Source organism: Ursus maritimus, unplaced genomic scaffold (assembly GCF_017311325.1).
Source record: "Ursus maritimus isolate PB19 unplaced genomic scaffold, ASM1731132v1 scaffold_23, whole genome shotgun sequence".
Lineage (NCBI taxonomy): Eukaryota > Metazoa > Chordata > Mammalia > Carnivora > Ursidae > Ursus > Ursus maritimus.
The window spans coordinates 41,628,455-41,645,869 of NW_024424786.1; the positions used below are offsets into that span (position 1 = coordinate 41,628,455).

General features: G+C 52.7%; 1 protein-coding gene, 1 long non-coding RNA gene and 1 pseudogene across 3 annotated transcripts; 1 reads left to right on the forward strand and 2 right to left on the reverse strand.

Annotated features, from left to right (window-relative positions):
* Positions 1–12,306: 12,306 nt before the first annotated feature.
* On the reverse strand, positions 12,307–13,452 carry LOC103679505. Its single transcript, XR_572964.1, has 3 exons — positions 13,373–13,452; positions 13,209–13,301; positions 12,307–12,385 (listed from the first exon to the last, which is right to left on the reverse strand). It is a non-coding gene; the product is annotated as an uncharacterized LOC103679505 (long non-coding RNA).
* A 1,166-nt stretch (positions 13,453–14,618) lies between these two features.
* LOC103679604 lies at positions 14,619–15,307 on the reverse strand (annotated as a pseudogene).
* Positions 15,308–15,411: 104 nt separating this feature from the next.
* Positions 15,412–17,215, forward strand: CUNH11orf86 (chromosome unknown C11orf86 homolog). 2 transcript variants are annotated; one of them, XM_008709067.2, is made up of 2 exons: positions 15,412–15,804; positions 16,370–17,215. In XM_008709067.2, exons 1-2 carry the CDS (start codon positions 15,535–15,537, stop codon positions 16,463–16,465), a joined length of 366 nt encoding a protein of 121 aa, XP_008707289.1. In that variant the 5' UTR covers positions 15,412–15,534; the 3' UTR covers positions 16,466–17,215. The 2 variants fall into 2 exon arrangements, with proteins under 2 accessions (XP_008707289.1, XP_008707288.1); XM_008709066.2 differs by having other exon boundaries at positions 15,414–15,804; positions 16,367–17,215.
* The last annotated feature ends 200 nt before the right edge of the window (positions 17,216–17,415 follow it).

The window sequence follows — 17,415 nt, forward strand, 5'->3', positions numbered from 1 at the left end:
CCACCCAGGCACACCATGACCACTTGTTTTTGAAAGGTCACACCTGTCAGTCAGCTCTAGGCATTGGTCAGTAAAGAGCAAAATGGAGACACAGGCCAGCAAGCCACTGAATGGATGAATCCATGTTCTAAGAAGATCAGTTGCCTTGACAGATTATGTCAAGGCTAGAAATAAATCTTTGGGGCATTCAATTCAATAAAATATTTATCAAGCACATACCTTGCATGAGGCAGCCATGCCAGAAGGCACAGGCTCTGTCCCCAAAAAGCCCAAGAGCAAGTAGTTGAGGGTTAGCTAACAGAGGATGAAAATGGAATAATACATGAGAGGGAACCAAGCAGGGTCTCCGAGCCTGGTAGCCTGGGGTGGACCTGTAAATGAGGGCCTAAGAGTATCTCTGTCGTAGGGCTGCTGTCATGACAAGTAAGTTAATACATGTGGTGGGGTTAGCAAGGCCCCCTGCCACCCTACAGTTACAGTAAGAGTGCAATACAGGTTGGCTTTTATTGTTAATAACAATAAATCATTAGTTATCATTATTATTATTAAATGAGAGAGCCCACATCCAACCAAAAAGACTGGCAAGACTTCATACTGCAGAAAGCCTGAGTCTTGAAGAATAATTTCACTTTAATAGGACAAGGTAAGAGGAAAGGTCCTGCAAAAAACAAGGTCACCAAGGAACAACACCGGGGTGGGCGGGGCGGGGGGGGGGGGACGACACTAAAAAGCAAGTCTGGGATGATGCCAAGCAGTCTCAGACGAGGGCTGAGGGCAGAAACAAGTACCTGTGGTGTCAAATGGAAGAAATAGCCCAACAGATGGCCTCACATCTTTTCGTTCAGTAGGAAAGAGGAAATTGTTCTTCTTTCCACCATTTCCCACTCTCCACTACGGCGCCCTACTCCTTTGGCAGTTCGGCAACGTGTCCACAACTGAGACTGGAAGCAGCAAGGACAGAGACCAAGGGATGGTCAGTCAGGCCCGGATGAGGTTTCAGAGTAAGCAGGCAAAATGGCCCACTTCTACAAAGGAGGTCTCTGGTAAGAAACTAGCCCCTGAACAGACACAGTCTCTGGATATGAGGAGTCAGGGCCCATTCAGAAGAGGGTCAGATGCTGTTGGGAGGCAGCCAATGAGAAGGCCCACCCTAATCCTCAAGGAAAATGTCTACTCAAGTGAGGCATCCAGCTCATGTGGAAGAGTGCTAGTGACGGATCTGCATGGTCTGGGGCCTGCCCAGGCCTTCCTCCCAGATTCATTGCCCTATGACAGTCATCCACGCGGCTCCTAAACGGGACTCCTTTCCTGGTTCCCCAACTTCCGCCCTTCCTTCCTCACTGGTTTCCAATTTGAGACATTTCCAGTAATTCACCTGAAACATTTGTCAACAGCACTGACAGGTCACAGGGCAGAGGGACACAGAGAACTGCAACCTGGAATGACCGGGGTCTGAGCTCTACCCTGCCATGGCCCCAGGGCCTCTGTGAGCAGTGTTGGGAGGACTGGCACCTGGCATGGCACCTGGGGTACTGGGTGCCAGAAGTGAAACAAGGAGAAAGCAAGGAGCAGGGCAGAAATAGGGCAGGTGGCCTGTATTGGTATACCAAAGGCAGCAGGGATCCGAGAGGCTATAGCCACCAGGGCCAACCACCCTGAAAGGTGATCCTGAAGGGGGACCTGGCACAGAGAGGGTCCATCGGGCCGGGGCAGGCTTTGGGAGAGGTAACAGGAAATAAGGCACAGAGCAGACTTTGGGACAAATTGTGGAAACTCTGGCTGGCAACCGAATTCAATTCAACAAACAGATATTGAGGAACTATCGTGAACAAAGCCCCTTCCAGCAGGGCAGGGCAGCCACTAAGAAACACAGGATGCTTGCTCACAAGTTGCTCACTAGAACACAGACACAACCTGTAGCTCAGGCCTGCTGTTGGGCCCTCAGAGCCCCACCAAGCCCAGTGGCACCTGTGGAATCCAATCTCACTTCTGACTTTTCTGCACCTTAGCAAGTGCCCTCGCCTTGTTACATCTCCTGGAGAGGCCTCTTCAGAGTGCCCAACCAAACTTCTACTCAACTGGGAAGTGCTACTTCCCCCACCTTCTCCTCCCACCTTCCTCAGCCTTTCTCTTGCAGGTTTTAGTTGCTTAAAACTCGCCTCTCCTCCATAATAAAACCTAGACTGCTCAAACCCAATCACTGCTTCTTCACTGCAGGCCCCAGTGGAACTGAAGGAGACTCACCACTCACCTTCTCCAAAAAGCCTGCCCCAGTCCCACCCTTTCTCCTTTCCCTGGCCTTGCCGTGTGGTTTGCCCGGATTTGTGGGCCTTGCTGTATGGTTTGCCCGGATTTGTGGGCCTTTACTGAACTTCTTAGAGGCCTCCTAGATGCCATACCCCGCCCACATTGCGCTCTCCACAAACATCTGTGGCAAGCTGGCTCACTGGTTAGATTCTGTTTCTTTTTCTCTCCCAAGTTTGCCAGCAGTCCTAGGGCAGGGATTAACCTCACCTCCCAAGTCTTCTCTCAACGCCCAGTCTAGGGCTCCCAACATGGTAGGTGTTTGAAAAAATGTGATGCAGAGTTCCAGAACTAGGATCAGGAACGGGCAAACAGAAAAGCTGTCACTGAAAGTTAACTACAAACGCCGAGCACATCCACCCCCACCAGAAGTGTCTGCCTCACAGTCAGGGGAAGGGTGGCATGGGGAAACAGGGCCGTTGGCAGGAGGGAAGGCAAAGACTTCTTGGTCAAGAAACTGGAAGTTAAAATTGTGATCTGGCAAACACCGGCACCTCTTGGAGCCTCAGCTTTCTCAGCTGCAGAATGGGAACAACGAGCCCGGCCTATTCTCTTTCACAAAACGAACGTTTCAATGTTTTAAGAGTTTCAAAGCTGCCAGGAACCTTGGCCTAACCCCAGCATTTGTGCGATGAGGAAAGAGCTCACCAGATGTGAAACAACTCACTCAAAAGTACAGAAAACAAGTCCCGCTGGAAAGAACCTGCCATGGCAGGTCCTCAAAGCCAGGGCGCCCGATTCCGTGCCCAGAAAGGCACTTCCAGGACCGCCCGCTGCTCCTCATCGCCCCGGGCCAGTGCACTTTGTAAACCGCTTCAAGCCCGAGAATAACGGGCTGAGTCCAGCCCCACCTCCTCCTCACTGAGCAGCCGCCGGCGAACCACTGCTTCGCCTCCGAAACCAAGTGGAACCAAGAACGCTCGACAGGTTACTACGAGAATCCCCACAGCAGGCGGAGTGCAGGCACTTGGAACACGGAAAACCCTCGCCTTGCACGCCGCGGCTTTCTTCAGGGCTGAACAACTTCCAGTACGCTGGGGAAAGCCTGGGCTCCCTCTTCTGACAGACTTGGGTTCGAGCCCTCACGGACCTCGCCCGAGGCATTTGGGGGTTCGGTGCGTCAGTTTCTCCATCTGCAAAATGGGCCCGAGGGCAGGAATAAGGCCGCCGCCAGGGACTCGGGGCGGACGAAGCCCAGCGGGGAGGCGGGCCGGGTCCGGGCGAGGGGGCCCGGGAGTGGTTCCCCGGAGCGCGTGCGCGCGCGGGGGAGGAGGGCGGGGGCGGGCCCGCGCGGGCCGGCCGGCCAGTCCCGCGGGAGGGGGAGGGGAGGGGCGGCGCACGTCGCGTCTCGCACCGCCTGCCGCCGTCTCCTCCAGCCGTCACTCGTGGAGCCCGCACCGCCTTGGCGCGCACGACCCTTACATAAGCGTCCCCCGCGGCGGCGCTGGCGCACGCCCACCTGCTCCGACCCGCCGCGAGTAGAGGAAGGTGCGCAGCGCCGCCGGCACTCACCTCCTCGCCTCAGCCGCAAGTCGTCGCCACCGTCTCTACCGCCGCTGCCTCCACTGACAGGGAACAGCTGCGGTCTCCGCGCAACCGAACTTGCTGCAGTCCAGGCCCCGCCTTACAGACTTCTTATTGGCTCAGGCAGCCCATCCCCTTCTGTTATTGGGCAGTGACTCCCGTCACTCACCGCTCCCAGGCTCAGGACTCCTCCCTACCCCCCGCCTACCCGTCACGTTTAAGCCTTGGCGCCCCACGTCAGCCCCGCCCCTCGCGTCGCTGGCGGGTCCCTGGATTGGTGAGGAATCTGGGAGAGCCCGCCCCTGGCGCGCCGCCGCCTACTCCCTTGTCTTTAGAGCCCCACGTGGGCCGCACCGCCAGGGCCTCCACCCGCAATAGGCGGAAGTAACCGGGCTCCGACGCGCTGTGATTGGCTGTCGGCGGGGGTGGGGACGTGCGATTCATTCACCCGAGTAGCACGTGTCTTCCAAAGCCGCAAGCATAACAGATCGCACGGGGACTCAGAGATCTGGGCTGGACGCAGATGCCCAGGGCGGACGGGGTAGAGGGCGGAAGAAAAGCGTTTGCGAAGGGCAGGAGGAAGGAGATGGCAGTTGTACCACGTGGGTGTGCGTGATTGTGTCCCTTAGCTGTGGGGGGGGGGTGGTGATGGGCAGGAGTCCGTCTGTGTGTGACCTTGGACAAGCAGCCTCATCGCTCTTGAGCCTCAGTTTCTTAATCGGCAAAGTGAGGCCCCTCAGTACCTAGAAGGTTTAGAAGGCTTGATTAAACAGAAAGCTTCATAGGCTGGGCTCTGTGCCAACCAGGGGATATGGGAGTCACCAAAACCAAGCAAAATCTGCTTTACAGTGAGAGAAAAGACAGACAATATACAAAATACAGGGTACATCAGATGGTAATCAGGGCATGGAGGAAAAATAAACTGCTTCCAGACAGTGGAGAGGATCAAGGACTGTGAGAACATCTTGTTAACTAGGAATTGCTTACTGAGCATGGAGAGAGACTACAATTCCATTCTCTATTGTGTCTGTTACATTCTTTATCTCTATTTTGTCTCTCCAACTTTCTTGTCCTTCCTTCCACCTATCTGGCTGAACTTCAACATAGGTCATTCCAACACAGTTTAATTTTAATAGCAGAGCAAGGATTAAAATCCCAATTCTCCAGATCCACATATTCATTCAATTAACAATTCATTTGACTGTGCACCTACTATGGGCCTAGTGCTATGCCAGGACACAGTAGTGAAAAGACATACCCCACGGCATCAGTTCATAGAGCTCACATTCTATTAGATGTCCTAAGACTCTTCTACGTCAGAACTTTGCTTATGCCAGAAAGAATTAAAGCTGTGTGACCCTGGCCAGGGCCCCCCCCTCCGGACTGAATTTCCTCTTAAAAGTGGTTTGACCTAGGGTGTTATGCTAAGTGAAGTAAGTCAATCAGAGAAAGACAATTATCATATGATCTCACTGGTATGTGGAATTTGAGAAACAAGGCAGAGGATCATAGGGGAAGAGAGGAAAAAATGAAACAAGATGAAACCAGAGAGGGAGACAAACCATAAGAGACTCTTAAATCTCAGGAAACAAACGGAGGGTTGCTGGAGTGGTGTAAGGTAGGAGGGATGGGGTGGCTGGGTGATGGACCCTGGGGAGGGTATGTGCTATGGTGAGCTCTGTGAATTGTGTAAGACTGGTGAATCACAGACCTGTACCCCTGAAACAAATAATACATTATATGTTCATAAAAAAAAAAAAAAACGGTTGAACTTGGGGCATCTAGGTGGCTCAGTCGGTTAAGTGTCTGCCTTAGACTCCAAGCCCCACATCGGACTCCATGCTCAGCGGGGAGCCTGCTTCTCCCTCTCCCTTTGCCTATAGCTTCCCCTGCTTGTGCTCTCCATCTTTCTCTCTCTGTCAGATAGATAGATTGATAGATAGATAGTAAGCAAGCAGTTGGACTTGATGGACACTGAGTCCCTATTACACTGTTGTCCTTTTTACTCCTCTAGCATGCCTACCTTGTGATTTCAACGTTTCCTGCCTGTATCTTATATCCATGTAATATGCGGGCCCTGCCATCCTCAGGAAAGACAAGGCCCTGCTCTAGGGCTGGCCGTGCTACAAGCTCTGTGACAGGTCAGCTCAGTAGGCTAGTCTCTGTGACCCTGTGGGTCTGGAGCAAAGAGTGGGTGGCTCCAGCCAGGTTCAGGTGATTCCTGTGTCACCACCACCAGGTAATGGTCTGAACAAAGAAACTAATTGAGAACTAGAAAATGGACTGCTGCGAACAAAAAAAGTATGGATTTTGAATAGTTAGCTCAGTCATATAAATTATCTAGTTCAAGTTAGATTAGGAAACAAGACACCTCTCCATCGGGGCTCTGTCCTTCCCCCAGGCTGAGTTCCCCAGGAGGACAAAGTTAGAAGGGGTATTCCCACCCAGATAGAGAAAACCGCCCAGACAGAAACCTGTGTGGAAAGCCTAATGCGACTTCGAGAAAGCATCTCTCTGTGTGGGCTTCCGTACCACTGGTGATGGAATCTCCTCGGGACAGGGTGCTTGCTAGTGGGAAGCACACATTCCTGAGCACCACTCCATGGTTCTTACGCATATTGATCACCAACTCAGAGGTCTTAGAATCACCAGCAGCATACTACTTGGGTCCATTTCTGGGGAATGAGATCCCTGCATTGCATTACTAGTTTAAGAAGCTTTCCAAATGGTTCTAATGTGGGTCAGTGTTGAGACCCACTAAGAGACCAACAGAACTTACTCTCTTGGCTTCCTGATAATAAGACACCCCTGGGGCTCTTAAAAAAAAAAAAAAAAAAAACAGATGGGGCGGCTCAGTTGGTTAAGTGTCCGATTCTTGATTTCGGCTCAGGTCACCATCTCGGGGTGGTGCTAGTCCCTCTCCCTCTGCACACCTCCCTACCCTTCCCCCGCACATGCTCGCACTCTCTCAAACAAACAAACAAATAAAATCTTTAAAAAAACAAATAAAAACAAAAAGGATCCTGGCCCCCTGGTCCCTAATTCAGTAAGGATTCAGTAAATCTGGTGATTGGGCCCAAGAATCTTTTTTATCTATTTATCTATCAAAAGCCCCAACTGATTCTATTTTTTTAAGATTTTATTTATCCATTTAAGAGAGAGAGAGAGAGCACGCAAGCACAAGTGGGGGGAGGACCTGAAGGAGAGGGACAAGCAGACACCCAGCTAAGTGTGGAGCCCAGCATGGGGCTTGATCTCAGGACTCTGAGATCAGGACCTGAGCCAAAGTCAGACACTTAATCTACTGAGCCACCCAGGTGCCTCTCGAGCCCCAACTGATTCTTGAGGCCACCAGAAGCTTGGGAAACTTCACCGAGTTCCTAGGAGGCTGTAGGGGAAGGTGATACGGGAAAGATAGGCTGAGATCTGGCCCCAGAGGGCTAGTGGGGAGTCTAGCTCTGTTGGGAGGGAGTGGTCCAGGGGCAGCTGCACAGCAGCTCATGGGATCCTGTTAAGCTAGGACTATGTCTGCCTAATTGCTTCTTAGTATCAATCATTTTCTGGAAAGTTCTTAGTTTGTGTTTGTCTTGTGTAGTCCCATCCTCTTCTCGCATTTGAATGTTACCACTACAAGAGTTGAGTCTGGCACACAGTAGATGCTTAATAAATAGCAAACGAAGGAATGGGAGTCATCAGCCCACACTTAGTGGTTAAAACCATGAGAGGGAATAGGAATGCCCCTGAGACCGACTGGAGTCCACCAATAGAGAGGGAAGTTCGGAGAGCATCACATTTAAGGGGAAGGGGAGAATTAAAGAGGGGGAAGGGGGGTGCCTGGGTGGCTCAGTCATTAAGCATCTGCCTTTGGCTCAGGGCGTGATCCTGGCGTTACGGGATCGAGCCCCGCATCAGGCTCCTTCGCTGTGAGCCTGCTTCTTCCTCTCCCACTCCCCCTGCTTGTGTTCCCTCTCTCGCTGGCTGTCTCTCTGTCAAATAAATAAATAAAATCTTTAAAAAAATAATAAAAATAAAGGGGGAAGGCACGGGCTGGTGGGAGGAGCAAATTCTGAGGAGGGAGGCACCCACAGTGCCCCAGACCAGGAAGGAGGAAGGGATGGCAGGAGACAATGAGATACAGTCCCTCTGCAGCCATTTTGGCAACATCCAATAGAAAAAAGGAGCTACTTGCCCCACCCCCAAGGGGCTCCTAGACCAGCGGGGGAGATACACCTCAAAGCCTATGATTTCAAAACAGTGTGGTGCTGTGCTAGAGATAACGGCCAGAGTGCTATGGGAGTCCAAAGAGGGGGTCCCTTACCCCATGAAGGGGGTGTGGAGGGCTTCCCGGAGGGGGCAACACCTATGCTAAGTTGACAGATAGATGATTGATAGATAGATAGATGATAGATAGATAGATAGGCAGAGGTAAGTTGAGAGCTTATCAGGTAAATTTATTGGTAAGAGGAATCCCATGCCTGGCCTAAACAAAGGCGGGAGGCATGATGGGATGGAGGCATGGAAGGGGTCAGTCCGGATAGCCCTCCAGCAAGTTCAGGAAGTCCTGTCTGAGGGAAGCTGTGGGGAAGGCCGAGAGCAGTTAGGACTGAGGAAAACAAGGAGAAGCACCCAGGTGATCCCTCAAACTCTAACACCCACCATGAACCCGCGTCTCTCTAGGACCCCCCAAGGACAACCTAGGTGCCCCAGATCCCCTGTCCTGGGAGACAAAAAAAGTCCCTTAAAAAAAAATTAACCCAATTTTGGGCAGCTGGAACCTCAGATAGTTTGGCTGCTGGTGAGACCTCGGGGTTAAATCCTTCACGATGGAAAGAAGAGGCAAGAAGGATGGACACAACTGTCCTTTTCCACAGTCTGGAGTTGTGTCTTCTAGTCTTCTAAGCAGCCCAGCACCCCCGGGGTGTGTGATGGGAGTGGAGGTGGTTCAGGATCTGTTCTCCTCCAGGCAGGTCCTCAAGGGTCCAGGCTGCCCCCACCTATCCATAAATGCGGTTAACCCATGCAGTACCTTGTGACAATGAGGAAAAGATGCTCCCCTGGTGGCATCCTGGTGCTGAGGCCCTTCTTAGGGCCGCAGCAGAGTCATGCCAGCATGTGACTGAGCTGCCAAAGCATGGGTTGGATTGCTGTCCCAGCTGGCCAAGAGTGTTTGTGCAGTGTGGAAACTGAACAGCTGTATGAGGCTGCCCTGTACCCTTGCCGTGGCCACCCAAATACAGTTTTGGGGTTGGGAGAAACTAAATCCCAATGCCTCCCCCACTGCGGTCTCCAGGCTTAGTTAACCCCTAGACCTCCTACCCCCAGTGACCCACCCTGTCTTTTTTGGCCTCCTCCCAATCTGGTTATTCAGTCCGCTGGGCCTACAGAGCTCATGCCATCGTGGGATCTCTACAAGACAGTCAGACCTTCCACCTGCCGAGGTGGGCCTTGGTCTAGCAAATCCCAGCCCCGGCACTTGAGGCCCATACCAAGGCTGCTGCTTCAGGCTGAGGCAGAGGAGGGTAAGATCCTCTTCCTCGTCCCCCCCCACCTCCAAGCCACAGCTCCTCTGGTTCCCCCACTGAGGCTCAGAGAAAGGAAATGACTTCCCTCTGGATCACATAGCTAGCTAGTCAGGGGCAGAGCCAGGGCTGGACCTCCAGTCCCCTGATCCCCAGACCGTGATCTTTTTGCTCCAATTGGGAGAAAAGAGAAGACAAGAATGTGCAGGATTCAGATTTCAAAGGAAGGACTTTGATTTGAAATCTGAGTCCTAAAATCACAATCCTCAAAGGCAGAAGGGCCTTGAGCAATTTTGTTTCCAAGATTTCTCACAAGATATAGATCACCTGGGGCATGGTTGTATAGACAACTTCTCAGGCCCCTATAGGGACCTGTCCACACAAAGGGGCTTGGGATGGGGCCCAGCAACTGATGTTTTTTAGCAAGGGAAGTTTGGGCCACTCCAGCTAGACACACTCATTCTATTTTTTTAAAGATTTTATTTATTTATTTGCCAAACAGAGAGAGAGAACGCACAAGCAGGGGGAGCAGCAGGAAGAGGGAGAAGCAGACTCTTTGCTGAGCAAGGGGCCTGATATGGGACTCGATCCCAGAGCTCTGGGATCATGACCTGAGCCGAAGGCAGACACTTGACTGACTGAGCCGCCCAGGCGTCTCTAGACCCACTCATTTTACACATGAAGAAATAGGCTCACAAGGAAAAGGACAGGCTCTCCATCAATAGTCATCATGTCCTGCATATTTGAAAAACTGCAAGATTATCTCTATCATGAGCTCCAGGACCCTACACCAATTGATCCCAATTGCTTTTGTATGTAACTTAGAAACAATCCTCCCCTGATTCCTTGGGACTACGTATCAGAAACCCTAAGTGCAACACCTGGCACAGAATGGGTGCTCAGAACACGGGAGCTTTTATAATCAATAGCATTATTATAATTTTTCATTCCCTTTGTTCGATTTCTCCAAGGGATAACATGGCCAAAGTCTGGCATTGAACCTGATAGCCTGGCATTCTAGTCTCCTGTGGGGAAATGAAAACCACAACCATGAACACATCTGGTACCATTATTCTGAAGTAGAAGAACCAGTTCCCCCAAAATGTACTGTATTATAAGAGTTGCTCAGGCAAAGAGAGGAATTATCAGTTGAAACATGCACAGACACTTTTAAATCAAATATGTATATCTGTACAGCCCCTCGCCACACTTCTGGCAGGCATCATATTTTTAAGGAAAATTCTAGGGGCACCAACCTTTTGGTTCATAGTTCTGTCTGATCATCCTGGAGGGTGCGTGAAGACTCGGGCCTGACCCACAAAGGGTGCTCACACATTTGCTAAGACGTCTGTTCGTTGGCCTGATGCTGCAGGGATGAATTTAAGACCCACTACTGACTGTGTGTCCTTGGGCAAGTTGCTTCACCTCTCTGGGCTTCTGTTATTTCATCTGAAAAATGAAAGCTCCAGAGTAGCATGAGGATAAAATGCAAGCACAGAGGTAAGGCTCCTGGAACAGAGGCCATACTCTATCTCCAGGCCTCTTTGGAGATTCGCTCCATCTGCTTTTCCAGATTCTTCTCCCACCCCAGGGTAACCTTGTGTATTCCCAGGCTCTGGTCACCCGTAGGATCTCACCCCCATCTCTCCTGCACCAGTCCTTCCTGCTCTTGAGGCTGAGCTCCAACACCACCTCCCCCAGGCATCCCGCCCAGATTCTCCCTACCACCAAACCAAATGTGGTCTCCCATTCTCTTTCCTGCACTCTCAGCACTTGGTGTCTGTTTTAGGGTGACTTCCTTTATGTATGTGAGAATCCCTCCTTTTCTGGGGGCAGAGATTCTACCCTGTTCCCCTTGGCCTTACTCCTGGGCATCATCAAAAAAAGGTCTTGCCCACACTGTGTAGATGTGGATTAATTTCATTGGTTCGCTAATAAGAAGGAATGTCTGGGTGGCCTGCCCCCACTTGCAGCCTTCCGGTGTATCTAAGTGCCGGAACCCACTTTAGGAAAGAGATACCATGTGTTTCATTAATTTCACGGCACACCATTTCCCCCATTTTAACATCTCTGAAATGGACGGATCTCCCAATAAATGGGCAGTGAGTACTCTTTGTTCTTTTCTAAGATTTTATTTATTTATTTGAGAGAGAGAGCACAACCCAGGGAGGAGGGGTGTTGAGACCTGAGCCTAAGGCAGATGCTTGACTGAGCCACCCAGGAACCCCGAGTATTCTTTCTTAATGACATATTAATTAATGCTACCTTTCCACCAATACCACCCTAGGTTTGATGAAATAAGGTATTTTCCCCATTTTGTAGCTGAGAAATATAGGCACACGAGGTTAGGCCATTCATTCAAAGCACAGAGCCATCACATGTAAGTGGGCCCTAAACTCAGGCAGTGTGATGGTTTAAAATACAGATCTGGGGGCGCCTGGGTGGCTCTGTTGTTAAGTGTCTGCCTTCAGCTCAGGTCAGATCCCAGAGTCCTGGAATCCGCCTCTCATCACATCAGGCTCCCTGCTCAGCGGGAAGCCTGCTTTTCCCTCTCCCACCCTCCCTGCTTGTGTTCCCTCTCTCTCTCTGTCTCTCTGTCAAATAAATAAATAATTTAAAAAATAATAAAAATAAAATACAGATCTCGGGGCACCTGGGTGGCTCATTTGTTTAAGTGTCTGACTCTTGATTTCAGCTTGGATCGTGATCTCAGGGTCTTGGGATGGAGTCCCGGCTGACCACAGGGGCCAGTCTGCTTGGGGATTTCTCTCCCTCTGCCCCTCCCCCTGCTTGTGTTTGCTTGGGCACAAACGCGCGCGCGCGCGTGCACACACACACACACACACACACACTCTCTCTCTCTCAAATAAATAAATAAATCTTTTTTTAATGATAAATAATAAATTTTTAAAAAATAATAAATTCCCACTCTGTGGGTAAGCACCTCCATGATGACCGCCAATATCGGATCCCGCCTCCTCGTGTTCAAGCCCTATGGGGATCCCTCCCTGGACTGCGGACTGGACCTGGTGACTCCCCTAGAAGGAACAGAAAACGGCAAAAGGGATGGGAGGTCACTTCTGAGATCGAGTTTCCAAAGGCTCCGGCTTCCGCCTGCCCACCACCCCTGGCCTTCTCACTCGCTGGCTCCAGCTGAAGCCAGCCGCCGGGGTGTGAGCTGCCCTTGGGAGAGGCCATGTGGCATAGCCAACGACTGACGAGACGCTGAGGCCCTCAGGCCCTCAGACCCTCCACCTGCAAGGAACGGAGTCCTGCCAACAGCCGTCAGGGTGACCTCGGGAGCAGATTCCCCCCAGTTGAACCTCGAGATGGCTGCAGGCCCCTGATTAGAGCCTGTGAGGGACCTTGAGCCAGAGGCCTGGATCCCTGCCCCACGGAAGCTGTGAGATGGTACACGAATGCTGCTTTAAGCCACTAAGTTTTGGGGTAATTTTTTTAGGCAGCAATAGGCAATGAATAGTCTCCAATATTTAAGACAAAATGTTAACTGCGTCGTGTCCTGAGAACACAGAGATGAAAAGCCTTCAAGGTCCACCGGTGTGGGGGAGGGGCATATGTGTGTGATTGTGACCAAGGGTAATCAAAAGGCAGGCAGGCAGGGACAAGGGGCCCCTGCCTTAAGGGGAAACCATCCTTAAAAGGATTTTACACTGCCCTGGAAGGAGCCCTCCACCCTTTCCCATATGACAGATAGGTGACAGAAATCTGATTGGATGACAGGCGCAGGGAGGGTTAATCAGATTAAAACAGCCCGCCAACAAGCCGTAAAAACCCCCAGAGACAGAAATTCCAGTGGCAACCCCTTCAGATCCCCTCCCTCCTGCAGAGCTTCGTACTAACCCTTGCTTTGCGGCCCACCACTGTCTGGTCGACCTCTTCACTCTTCCAAGCGGTGTGACCAAGAACCGCGGCCACCAACGGAGAAAAAAAATCCTGCAACAATTGCTGTGTTTAAACTGTGTTTATGGGGGGGGGGGGGACCTGGAGGGGGCCGCCTCTCTCACCCATGCGGACGGGACAGGCGGCTTCCAGAGGAGGTTATCACGAGCACAGCGCACAGGGAGTGCAGTAGCGTCTGGAAAAGGCAAGAGCTTCCCAGCTGCCAGGCAGGGAGGTACTAGGGAGGGAAGGAAGAGAACATGTATCTTCTCCTTGCCCTCCCTGGATTTGGAAGCTGTAAGATTACACACTTGGTGGGAGGGTATTGGGCACTATATGCTTGACACAAGAGTCAGTGATTGATCTCAGCAAGTCCCAGAAGTCGGAGTCAGCAAACTCCCCAGACCAGGCTTCAGTGAGAGCAGGGTTTGAGCCGGCTGGGGGCGCGGGGGGTGAGGTTATATAATGGCTTTGCCGCCTTTCAACCAGGACCAGGGTTGGCCTGTGGGTTGAATGTTAGGGGTGTGGTCAGGGTTGGAGTAAAGAGGCCTGCACACTGGTCACGGTCCAACTTTGAGACAGGCCAGGGCAGAGGATCAGAGCCCTTCTTCCCCATTCTCCTCTTCACACTGGCCCTGCCTTAGCTCCTCTGGCTGGGAGATGAGCCTGGAGGATATTACAAGACCCTTCACCCAGGGAAGGCCTAGCAACCCCGAGAGAGAGAGAGAGAGAGAGAGAGGGAAGAGAGCCAGCCCAGGCCTTTGGAGAGGTCAGGGATGAGCCGAGAGTTGCAGCCAGCGCTTGCCTGACCCCAGACAGGGGGGCCTGGGGAGCAGCCCAAACACAGAGGAGGACACCCAGCTCTGGGTCCTACCTCAGCCACCGACACCAGAGGGGGGAGCAGAGTGGTTGCAGCACGGGTTCTAAAACCAGCTCACTCGCTCTGGACGTGTCTCCCGCCAGTCCCTTCATCTCTGAGCCTCTGTTCCCCGATCTATAAAGTGGGGTTGCCAATGCCCACCTCAGGACCAGCACGCGGTGAAAGAGCTGCTGCTGCTGGTCTTGCTCTTTCCCGTTGATGATTTCATTGCATTTTCACAGTGACCCATTTTGCGGCTGACAAGACCGAGTGAGAAGGGGAAGGGTTTCGTCTCAGCTAATGAATAATGTCCAGTTGCAGTAAAATATTCAGAAACGTAAAATTAACCATGTAGCCATTTTTATGTATAATTCAGTAGCGCTACGTATATTCACGGTGTTGTTCAATCTCCGGGAATTTGTCGCCTTGCAGGACCGAAGCGCTGTAACCTAAACAAGTGGCCGTTCCTCCCCAGCCCCTGGCTACCTTCTGTCTCCGTCAGTTTGACTGTTCTAGGCTGGCGCTGTCCCGTTTCTGTCTTTCTCTTTTACTTTAACAAAGTTTTCTTCTTCAGAGGCACCGCTGGAGGGACCTGTGTTGTGTGCGTCTTCGCCAGCCGCGGGGGCATCTGCGCCCTTGGTGTCACTGGTGTAAATGACTCAAGCTCTGTGCTTTGAAACCAGTTTAATAAGTCCTTCACTAAGGAGATCCTGAAGGGCTGCCCTGGCGGGGGGACCTCGAATCTTCTCTCAGAGCAACAGCTGGGGTTCTAAGCTTAGAGTTGAGAACATAAGAGAGTTTGTCATGCGTCGCTCTGTTGCACAGGACCAGATCATTGAGCGTGCCCTGAACCATACCTTTGGACCACTTCTTTTTGGCCTTGCCCCCAGACTTGCTCACCAGGTCTTTGTCTTTCTTGGCCGACTTTCCTGCATCTTTCTTCTTGTCGGCCTTGGGAGGCATTGTGAAGCTCGGAGATCAGCGGCCACCCCTGCAGCCTCTCTAAAATGTCGGACAAAAAATGGAGCTGTCCTATTTCTTAAAGGCCCATCTCTGCTTTGCTGTTGAGCCATCTGTCCTCAGTGTCAACAGAATGAATTTGGACAGCCGGGGCTGCAGGAGTTCAGGGGAGGCTAAGCACTTCAGGGGTAGGGAGATCAGGGAAGGCTACCTGGAAGAGGAAGAGGAGGAGTAGAAAGAAGAGACCTGTACCACTTGCCCTAGAAGGTAAAGGGAGGCAGTGGTGATGCTGACTCAGGGATACTTGTCCCCTGTGGCCTGCCCTTTGGTTTATGATGGCCACCTCAGCAGGACCAACCTTTGCCCCCAAGTAAGTTCCCATCACATGGGTGGAGACTCCAGACCATCTCAGAAGCCACTGGCTTGCCAAGGAGCTGTAGCAGTCCTGTGCTCGCAGCTTCGAGAACCATGGGGACAGGGCCACGCAGCCAGTCCCTGCGAGGACCACGACCCACCTACGGCAAGCTCCAGGAGCCCTGGGGGAAGCCTCTAGAGAGCCGACTACGCCGGGCGCTGAGCCTCAGACAGGGACAGGAGAAGTCCAGGCCCTCAGTCGGAGGCCCAGAAAGGCTGGACACACCCGGTCAGGAGTGGCTGCCAGGGAGCCCAGAGGACACGGAGCAGCTGATCCAAGCCCAGCAAGGAGACAGCCGGCGGTGGCTGAAGCAGTATCAACAGGTTTGGCGGAGGGTTGATGGATGGAGGAGCGCTGTAGGGGGAGGGGGGGTGGGGGAGGACTCCACAGAGAGAGACCCAGGGCCACGAAGGCTCAGAGGTAGAAACATATGGGGCCAAGGACCAAGAAGACAGCGGAGCTGTCTGGAGATGAGAGGGGAAAGAGAGGTATCCAGGCACCATATTTCAGCGGGCCCTAAAGCATTTGGGATTTATCCCATAGGCACTGGGGAGTCACGGAAGGTTTTAGAGCAGGCTGGTGATATGGTCAGAGCTGTTTTAAAATGATTAATCTGGCAATGTGTTGGATGGGTGGATTTTGCTGGAAGCAAGGAGATCAGCCAATAAAACCTCCCCAGGATTACATCTTGTGTTCCTCTGCCCCAGGAAAGGGGCTGTGGCTCCTGCCCTGCGCCCTTATTCTAGGAGGAAAGGTCCCCCGTGAGCCGTGCTCCTGTCTCTGGGGTCTACCACCACCTCGTGGCCATAGGTAGAACAACACCGAGGCCCAGCGCGCAGCTGTGAGACCAAGACCCTGATCGGCCCCCCCCCTTCTGTCTCCCAGCAGGTGAGGAGACGGTGGAAGAGCTTTGTGTCCAGCTTCCCCAGCGTGACCCTGAGCCGGCCAGCCTCCGCACAGCCCCCTCTGGGCACCACCAGCTAAGGACGTTGGAAGTGCTGCTGGCCCCTGCTGCACCCAGATGAGATGGCCATGTCTGCTGACCTACGTCTTCGCGGCCCTCTGGAGCCGTCTGCGTGGACTGCTCCTTATAGGGTGCACCGAGGCCTCTGTCACCAGCTCACCCGAGGGTCCTGTGATTGCCCCTCGGCCCTGGCCCTCCACTCCAAGGCTGGCTCGCAACAAAGACCCCTGAAGGGCTGAGAAGAAGGGGGTTCAGCTCTGTTTCCTGGTGCATTCTGCCCTCTGGGCATGGGGGCACCCCTGGACAGTGACATGTATGAGGGCCTTAGAAACCTGCCTAGAAGTAGCGGTACCCCCCCCCCCCCAGCCCCACACAAGAGCTCAGTGAAGCCGGCCCATGGCTGAGAGGCTCTTGCACGTTGCTTGCCCACACCCCACCCCGCCATGCCTCACCCGCCAGCAGCTAGTGGTGGGCAAGGCTTGGGTCTCCCTCCCTGACGGCGAGCCCCCCGGGGCAAGGACTGAGTCAGGGCCATCATCAGTACTGGAGCTCTGTGGCTGGAAGGCCCAGCCCTGTATATGGTCACTTGTATCCTCACAGTGTCCCAATGAAGGAAGCAGGGGAAACCTTCCCTCCCTGTGTGACAGAGGTGGAAACTGAGGCCCAGAGCAAGGAAGGAATTATTGTCTTTGGCACCCCTGGCCCCACCCCCACCCAGTTCCCAACCTTGGGGCTGAACACAGGAATAAAGCCTGCTGAGCTGAAGTAAACAATATGCGTAGTGATTCACTTGCCTCATGGGGGAAAGGCTTGGCTCAGAATTTGCCAGAATGGTGAAGCAAGGGCACCAGGGTTGGGTCCTCCATGGGTCCCCAGGAGGCTGGGTCTTTCCTGACACTTCTCTTGACCTCACTCCCCAGAGGGGTTGCCACCTCCCCTTGTGCCGACCTCCAGCCAGCTCGGGGGACCT